Here is a 10000-nt window from a genome sequence, read left to right as displayed (position 1 = left end):
GCTGGCGTGGTGGAAAGTACAACAGGGGTCATGATATGAAAACAGCGATATGACGCAGAGAGAACACACCAACCCTTAAAAGGAGTCTTGTATTGGCCTTAAAGGACTCTAAACTGTAAAACAAATACCACAAAATGCGTTTAATTATGTGAAATAACGTCATTAAAAAAATATTTTGGATGGAAATCTTGATTGTTTCAATATTTTTTATAAGTTCTTGAATTCAAATTTCAATGACTACACATACAAAGACATATATATATAGACAACGTTAGGACATAGAGTAAGTAATCCAGTCAGTAATCCATTCAATTGTTTGACAGATACTGTAATTCAATGATAATACATTAATATCTTTTAAATATTGAAAATAAATCTGGTTCAAACTATTCAGGTCGTGGGACATTTTGAACAGTATCTGTCAAACAACTAAATGAATTACTGACTGCCGCAGATCTGCGTCCTAACGTTGTCTATGTCTATATATGTCTTTGCATGTGTAGTCATTGAAACTTGAATTCAAGAACTTGTAAAAAAATATTGAAACAATCAAGATTTTGATCCAAAATATTTTTTAATGACGTTATTTCACATAATTAAACGCATTTTGTGACATGATATGACATACAATATATATATAGTTTTTGTATTGTCTGTTGAGTAAAACAATACATTTGAATACATCTTGGGCTGTGGATATTTATACAAATAAGCATAAGTCACAGGCATTCCCTTTAGTGATTCATTGAGAAGAAATTAGGAGTTAGTTAGGATAAGAGTTTTGTCCTTCCATTCTTCTTAAACTTTTATGTTAGTATCTTATTACTTATCTATTGCTGCTATAACACCTGCCTTTTCCTATGGCGTTCAATAAAGGTCCATCTTATCTTATTTTATTGAAATCTTAATTTAGCTCAATAAGGTTGAAACAATGTTTTTTTGTATGTGTTTGTGTGTGTCATGGTGATTGTTGCTTTTAGGCGGCATCTGCAGTGATCTGCGGAGAAACTAGGCTGGGAGGTTGCTGCTCTCATTAGAGGATCAGAGAGCACAGCGGCGCTGATTCACTTAAACATGAGAGAGCAACAGTCACACACACATTGTACCGTCAGTCATACACTTTTATGTACCTACAGTTGATCAAAAAAGTATAGACCGAGGAAATACCAATCATTTTTTCCTCACTTAAATCACCTTCTGTGATTTGTTTGTGTTTTATGTCCATTTGCCTGTTGAAGGCAATATCAAAAAACAGAAACATCAGACGTTGTATCCTCTTTTTCATTTTTATTTCCATTTTTTATTCATTTTGCACAAGCTTGCATATATACTGCACATACATTCAGTTCATAGAGGGTGAAGGCACAAAAGGCAATTTGACTACTGGTTGTTTTTGGGCTGGGCCAAAGCAATACAGGGGAAAAATCTCAAGAGAAAATACAAAACTGCTTCAAACTAGTTTCAGCTTTCTAGCCCACCCTCGGCCCTGTCGAGGAACAAAAACACAACAACCTTTATTTTTTCTCTAAAACGGTCCAGTTCCATTTAGCTGCCAAGATCTCCATTTTATCATTTCTCTCAATCGAATGAGCACGCTAGAATACAAATGTTCCTTCATTAAATTTTAGGTAGATACGGATTAAAATCTTTTAAATTGGTTCTACTTAATGAAATGCAGTACAGCCTTCCCTGTTTGAAAAGCAAAAGAAAACAACATCAAATAAATTAGGATAAATTAAACCAATAAATTACACAAAATCTGCAAGACAAATAGACACCAATAACAGAAGGAAAAAAAAGCAGCCATGTCATGAGTTGTATTTTACAACCTGTGTGTAACTATTCAGACTGTATTTGAAACATGACTGTTCCAGTTGGAATTACTGCACTAGAATCGAATAATAATATCATACAAAAGCTTCAACAAAACACTATTTACATAACATATTGCTAAGTTACACAAAGGCAGTATTTATCACTGTAAGTCCACATCATTGATATTTACAAAAAAAGAGAGGAGCAATGTAATAAAAAAGAATAACTACTGAAAGCATCTAGAAACAAAAAACCCTTTCAAACAGGTCAGAAAACAGATCAGAGGAAATTATCGCAACACGCACACACACACACACACACACACACACACACACACACACACACACACACACACACACACACACACACACACACACACACACACACACACACACACACACACACACACACACACACACACACACACACACACACACACACACACACACACACACACACACACACACACACACACACACGTTGCCAACGCTTAATGAGAATCATTTACATGTCAGGATGGTACTCCCAGGGGTGGGGGAGGGGCCACAGTGTTGAGAATTGTGTCACTCACTGGTTCACAGGTTCTCATAATCGGTCTTTTTTCTCTCACACAGACACACACTCATATACATCTACACAAACACTCACACACTCGCAAAATGCAAAGCGTACAGGAATTCCACAAAAGTCCAACCCCAACTATTTGAACCCGGTAAAAAAGGGTATTTTCCCATCTGTAGTCTCTTTTTAAAATGTTACTGTACATCATGTGTCCTATCAATGACACTAGTCCTCTGATGACAATGAGTTCCTGTCTCTCACCCGGGTCAAATCTAGAGTTACGTCGGCAGCAGTCTGCCCTTGTTTTTGGACAAGACCGGCTCATGCCAACGACCCACACAGTGACATCATCATTACCCGACTGCTAGCCTAATGCATCCTTCTGTCAGCAAAAATTAAAGAAACGGATGCTGGTGCAACTTCAAGGGCACTGCCGACGGGAAACAGACCCCCGTTAAAGGCATGGCAGGGACATAAGCAAAAAAAAAAACTTCTCCTCTGTTGGATTTTGGAAGAGAGGTTATGAGTCCGGTTGAGAGAGCAGAACATCTCTCTTTTTTTACCCCTTGCTAGCACTCTGTGAGCTTATAGAAAAACTGTACAGTAATTCTTTGTTTAATCCTGACAGTATTTACAGTAGCAACAACAATATTTCATAATCTGAAAACAGATCCCAAGTTTATTTTTCTGATCTGAAGAAGTCAACCATTCAGCACAATACAAAAATGTTGAGAATCCAAAAGGAAAACTGGTCACTAAACCTGCAAAAGAAAAACTACAACTATTGCTCCTAATCTACCAACAACTCACCTATTCATAATACATATTTAAACAAAGCCGTCCCTAAAAATACCCTCAAGATTTCTTTTATGAAACATTTTCTAACAGTGCCTTCCAAGGAACTTCCACTACTGTATATACTTTCCCCATAGATTCATCTTTTACAATTCTTAAAAAAAGCTATATATGTATTTCAATAATGTCATCCTCAAAATCAAACGACCCCAGGAAAGGAAAACAAAAATATTTTCAACGCGGTATTAAGGTCTTGTTAATCCTTTTTTTGCACATAAGTCTTCATTATCCTGAATTAATCTTTTTAGGCGCAGAAACTCTTTAACTCTAAGGGCGAGGTTGCAGGAAGGGGGAGGGAGGGTGTAGAGCGATAATAATCTGTGCGTCAGATAAAAAGTGTCCTTTCCTCTCTCCTTTGTTTGTGGTGCTTTAGAGCCCTTGGCTGTTGCTTTGAGACTCTGAGACACGCAGGGCCCATCCTTCAGTGAGAAATGTGTCCGGGTTGCTCTCCCAGGGCTTCCAGATCTTAAGAAGAACTCTGATCAGGGAGGAGGAGATGGGGGACATAATGAAGGGAGTAGCTCTCTGTCTTTCTCTGCCTCCTTTTGTCAGGCGCTTTGTCACGCTTAGACAAGTCAGCAGGTTAAGCAACCTGCCTCGTTTGATCTTTTGTGGCACACACACAACAGACACACCGTAAGAAAAAGTCGCCAAGGTGAGATCAACAGCTAGCTTGCACGCACTCTAGAAAGCATTCAGGTCCTCTCGTTAAACTTACCTCACTGGAAAAGGCAGCTTTAACTAACTGCTTTTAAATTCCTAAATAGCCTGAGAGGGCGGATAAAGTGAATAAAACACTAGATATACATGTGCAAATCAAGTGGAAAATCTGGGATCAGGATCTCAGGTAAAAGTGAAAGGAATGGTATTTAGCAAACTGGGCAAAGTGGCTTCAACTGAATCACACTTTGGGTCCTAAAAGCTGCCAGTTTGGGACGGAGGGGCAGAGCAGAGGGCTTCAGGTGCGTGTCGCTCCTCACTCTGTGCCTTTGTCCAGCTCTTTGTAGTGCTGAGAGCTTCTCCATCTACCCCTGGGGTGGGTGCTCACCTCCGACCTTGTATTGCTGCATTGAGAGAGGAGCTAGGTCACTCAAAGGCAGGTGAACATGGAGGGAAGGAGCAGTGTGTGTGCTGTTTGTGTGGGAAGTTTGACTTGTAACCAAATGAATGAACGCCTGTGTTTCAGCTTATATTCCCCTCTATTGTTCTCTCTATAATGCTATTATTCTTATGTATTGAGTCCTCTATATGGTTTGAGCGACACTGTCCTCTTTGCCACAGTATTCTGATATATTCAAGTATCAACTGCTATTGAAATAACTTCATAATGTCACCTTGTATAGGCTAATCACAATAAAAGCCTGCCATCTAAACAGGTGGAGACTTCATCTCACACATGAGCTATTTAGTGCTATAAAATGAAAAAAACCGATGCAGTTATTATTGTGAATGTTCACCAACCCGAACGAATAAGATTTATTTGATAGCTGGACATATGGCCCGTTAAGTGGGAGCAGTTTAGTTATCAAAGCTGGAAAGGCTATTGAAATGTAGCCATTCAAAACAGCAGGTCACACACCAAAAAGGCCAGACTTCTTCTTCTTCATATTTCTATACATTTGCACCATTTACTTCATGTTTTTGTGCAGACTTATTCCTTTTCCAGCATGATCCTGTGCAGAATAGGCGCAAAGAGAAGCCCACTACCACGGCCCTTCATTAAAACCCCAAATGGAAATACTTTTCAGGCGAGTTGCCCCAGACCACCGGAAAAAACTAAAAAAGTCTACTTCAGATGTGGACGAACAAAAACAAGAGTAGGAAGGGTAGGAAATGAGGGTGGCAACATATTTCAGAATCTAAACTCTTGGAATAATATTAATAGCAATAATTTATTTTTTTTCTGCATCAAGGGACAAACAAATCTGCCAATTCTTCAGCAAGCAGTGATGACAAATAATAATAATAATAATAATAATCATAAACAAGAACAATAATAATAATAATCAAAATAATAATGTACACCCAATAAACACAATGCCCTACTTGCAGGGAAAACACACTTCAAAACATGGTGGAGCTCAGTAGCTATTTGAAACCAGTCCAAGTCCCACAGACCAGAACCACGAGTCCAGTCAATAACCTCACTAGGCCTTGTTTTCGTGTGCATGTGTGTGTGTGTGTTTGTGTGACTGTCCTTTTGGGGACATTGTAAGTAGCACACTCTATAGGGTACCCACTTGGCGGGTACAGTTCGTTTGGACACCCACTGGATTGGAAGGAGGCCCCAGGGTGCCATGAGTAAAGTCTTTAGGGGAACCTATGTTCTTGGTAGTGTAAATGGGAACTCCTTCCACAAGCTGAGGACTTTGTTAGTGTTGATCATAAAACAAGCCAAACGGATGAGAGTTCACACGGTCCAAAAAACTCCCAATAAGATTAGAGTCTCTTCAGTTCAGATTCATACAAAAACAAAACAAATAATAGCCATCATGATAATTATCTTATAGGAACAACAACACAATAGCTAGGTCATTTAGGAACTGCCACAGAGGCTTCAGATCGGGAATGCTACTTCATAACTTTCATACATTAAAACAAAAAAACAAAATCAAAAGAAAAAGTGGGGAAGAGGAAAGAAAAAACAACAAAAGAGAATATTTTTGAAAACAAAAAAGCGCAAAGCGTCGAGCGAGGAGGAGGAGGAGGATAAATTTACTCGTGTAGAAGCTCTTGGAGACAGTTGGGGGACTTGAAGACCTCGGGGACCTCGCTGTCCAGTTTGCAGATGACCTTGTAGATGGCCTTCTTCCAGGACGGGTCCACGTCTTTGCCGGCCACAATGGCGTTAAAGAACTCCCTCAGTGTGATCTCTGCCACCTCAATGAAGCGTTCAGGGACCTTTACAGAAACAAGAAGAGAATACATGATTAGCCGTCTATTGAAGTATATTCTGTGTACATTTCAGAAAGTTTTAACATGTATCCACAATGTAGGACTTGTGCTTGAACACAAAGTGACACACTCAGGAATTCCAAAATCACCCTATCATTTGAAGCAGGGTTTTTGCTCAATGCTGTTCTCTCCTCCCTTGTAGGATACGATTATATTTTGACAGTGGATGTAAAACCATAAATCGCCTTTCTCTTGAGTATCTACTTCCTTAAAAGTCAATTGAGGCGTCAGCCTGAGAAAAGTCACTTCTTGTGAATTCTCAGGTTTCTCACACCTCCCATATCCCTCACCGCAACATGGTGAGCATGACATCTTTATGAGTCCCACTGTAAATCTGTGACCAAACAAGAGAGCGAAGCTGAGTGAAGAGCGGCGGAGAGGTGCTGGCGAAAGAGGAAGTACTAAATGCTTTGGGAACGGGGAGACACGCCGCCTCTTTAGTGTCCCTGACAGCAGCGCTCACCGACACCATGGAGATGATTAGTCTGGCAAAGATCTGTGACACCTTCCCCCAAGCCAACACTCTGTCACACACACACACACACACACACACACACACACACACACACACACACACACACACACACACACACACACACACACACACACACACACACACACACACACACACACACACACACACACACACACACACACACACACACACACACACACACACACACACACACACACACACACACACACACACACAGTCATGCAGGCGTGAGCACACACACCGGCGCACACACCTCCTTGTGCCAAGATGACACATCCTGTACTGTTACAGAGCTCTACATAATGCTCGCTGCACACACACGAGCTGCCCTGGTGTGTTTGGCTGAGTCTCTTTCCTCGACTCAAAGCTCCAGGGCGACGCAGCCTTCAGGGGTCACCTGCTTGGATAATGCTGACTGTCTCCTTGCCCGCCTCCCTTGATGCTCACACACACACACACACACACACACACACACACACACACACACACACACACACACACACACACACACACACACACACACACACACACACACACACACACACACACACACACACACACACACACACACACGCATATACAGCAGCTTGCCCAAAAGCCTGACAGTGCGCACTCCTCTCCAAGCCGCTCCTCCAGTGTCCTGCAGATACTCATCAGGAGTGTCAGGACACAGCAAGGTTAGTGGCCACTGGAACACACACACACACACACACACACACACACACACACACACACACACACACACACACACACACACACACACACACACACACACACACACACACACACACACACACACACACACACACACACACACACACACACACACACACACACACACACACACACACACACACACACACACACACACACACACACACACACACATGGACGAGTTCACAGGCATGCCTCTTGACACACAGGAACTGAAACACGCATGGGACAGCCACCCCCCCCCCCCCTCTGGGTGATGAATGGAGGCTAAGATGCCTGTGTGTGTGGTGTGTGTGTGTGTGTGTGTGTGTGTGTGTGTGTGCACATCCCTGTCCACTGCTCGGGGAAAAGGTGAGTCGTGAATAAAGCTCTTGTACGCGCTGTGTGTGTGTGTGTGTGTGTGTGTGTGTGTGTGTGTGTGTGTGTGTGTGTGTGTGTGTGTGTGTGTGTGTGTGTGTGTGTGTGTGTGTGTGTGTGTGTGTTTGACACAGAGAGAAAACACACAAGCTAACCCAATTCCCCAAATATTAAATTCCCCTCTGGTGGGAAAGAAGCAGATATAATTCATTGTTTTGGGCCGCTGTCGTCTCTGAAATACTGGCACAATGACCCCAGTGCAGGGGTAACTACTGTATGTGTGTATGCGTTGTAAGTGCCGGGAGCGGGCATGTGCAACCTTTTCCCATAAGGCCTCGCTAACGGGCCGGTGCGGCGCAGGTGCCCTAGCCGTTAGACGCAGGGAGTGCCGCATTACTAAGAGTATTCCTGCATGGAATTTCTCCTGACGTTTTGACTATAAAAGGACAGCAAAACGCTGACTGCAAGGAGAAAGCAATGTCAAGGAGAAAAGGGTATTGGTATTTCAGATCCTCTTGACTGAGAGAGCGAGAGAGTGAGAATGGGAGGGAGGGAGAGAGCGATGGCGAGAGAAGGAGGGGCTGAGAAGAGTCTAAGGAGAGAGAGTGCAGCGACAGAACAGAGAGAGTTATTCCTGTCCCACAAGCCTTTGTTTTGTGAGTGTGTATGTGAGCAAGCTGCCTCCTGACCAGCAGCGAGCCCTAACTGTTTGCAACCCCTCCCTTGTTCCGCTCTCCCCCCCCCCCTTCTTCATCTCTCTCTCTCTCTCTCTCTCTCTCTCTCTCTCTCTCTCTCTCTCTCTCTCTCTAGGGTCAGCTGTTGGGCCTTTGTTCCAGAGGCATTGTGGGGGATTATCCAGTGTGGTCGTTCATTTGCTTGGCTGTCCGGTAAATGGGGCCAATCGCGTGGCTCACAATCGTTCATACATATTTCATAGGGCTTTTTAACAACTTCTTAGCAGAGCCCAAAATTAAAGGACAGACGTACAAAGAGGGGAGGAGAGAGGGAGGGAGAGTTGTGTGTGTGGATGATGCCTGGAAAAGGCAAATAAGGTGTATAAGAGTTCATATACACACTGCCGGCGACATTTAAATATGCTCCTTTTATTTTGACTTGAATTGTCACGCCACCTTTTTTCGCACATGAAAACAGATTTTGAAATCTTAACATGTGTTGGGTTTTTGTGCCAAAAAAAAAGCACTTCTATAATAATGATGCAAGTCTGCAGTCATGGTCAGCGACTGTCTGTCACATCTCACTTATTAAAAACAATCACCTGGTCCATATGTTATCATCAATCTGTTTATTTTTGGTTGATGCCTTCACAGTCACGACTTAACGTTTGGATCAGAGACCCTGTGCAGTAGCGTAGGAAACACTGTGTGCCTTGTCATTGTCAACCGGGAGAGTTATTAGTCTGCGATCAAAAGAATTCTGAGCTTTCTCAGGTTACAGAAAGGAAAACATAGGAACATTAGAATAAGTTTGCATGTAATCTAATATATCATAAGAGCTGATGTAAAGCAGAACGATAGAAACGAGCTTTAGAAGATGTCGGCTGTAGTAAACAGTGTTATAGTTTGCCTGACAAAAGAGGAGGGAGAAGAACATATTCAAAGTTTTTCCTAATGTTTAGACTTTTTGGCGAAGAGTGTAGTTTTCACGCTGCCATTTTTTAATTTAGCCAAACAAGTGTGGAGACTTGACTAGCATGATTGAGGTGTGATGAAGGCAGAGGATAGAAGAGTGTGTGTTTGGCGGGGGGTCCAGAAAAAACAAAAGCTATCATGAAAAGGGATATTATTGTGGCTCTAACCCTGTGTAACACAATATGAAAGGAGGAAGGGCGGAAGGGGAAAACAGGGATAAAGAATCAGCAACACTACACACGTTTCCCTAACCTTTGCATCATGCTGTGTGTTGGGTAGTACCAATCAGGGAGAAGGGAAGAAAGAGAGGAATAAAGAAAAAAAAAAAGAGGGACTTCTCGGACAAGGGGCAGCGATGAGGCAGTTAATCACTCTGATTCACTGGCTCCCCCGCTCTCCCCCATTCTCTTCACCTCTCTCCATCTCCCCCTCTCGTGACAGGTTGCTTTGAGACAGAAGGATAAGCTCTTTTTCAGAGAGAGGGAATCGGATTTCCTGCTTTTTGATGAGATAATAAAATATGACGGAGGACAATAGGAGCCTGTGGACGGCTTGCTGAGAGCCATTCACTCGGGCAGCGGCCCCTGTCTTAAGACTG

At 42.5% G+C, this 10000-nt stretch overlaps 1 protein-coding gene across 6 annotated transcripts in view; it reads right to left on the bottom strand.

The window, feature by feature from the left end:
* Positions 1-1270: 1270 nt before the first annotated feature.
* The window catches only part of LOC307014931 (prospero homeobox protein 1-like), a 41814-nt gene continuing 33084 nt past the window's right edge, over positions 1271-10000 (bottom strand). For all 6 annotated transcript variants that reach the window (XM_079643202.1, XM_079643204.1, XM_079643201.1 and 3 more), the window contains one exon: positions 1271-6132. In XM_079643202.1, coding sequence (XP_079499328.1) covers positions 5947-6132 — 186 coding nt within the window. In that variant the 3' untranslated portion in view covers positions 1271-5946. The remainder of the gene's footprint in view (positions 6133-10000) is intronic.

The sequence above is a fragment of the Notothenia rossii genome (genome assembly GCF_949606895.1).
Source record: "Notothenia rossii genome assembly, chromosome: 8".
In the NCBI taxonomy this organism is placed as follows: Eukaryota; Metazoa; Chordata; class Actinopteri; order Perciformes; family Nototheniidae; genus Notothenia; species Notothenia rossii.
Note: the sequence above shows the minus strand (reverse complement) of the source record. Positions and strands in the feature narration are given on the sequence as shown.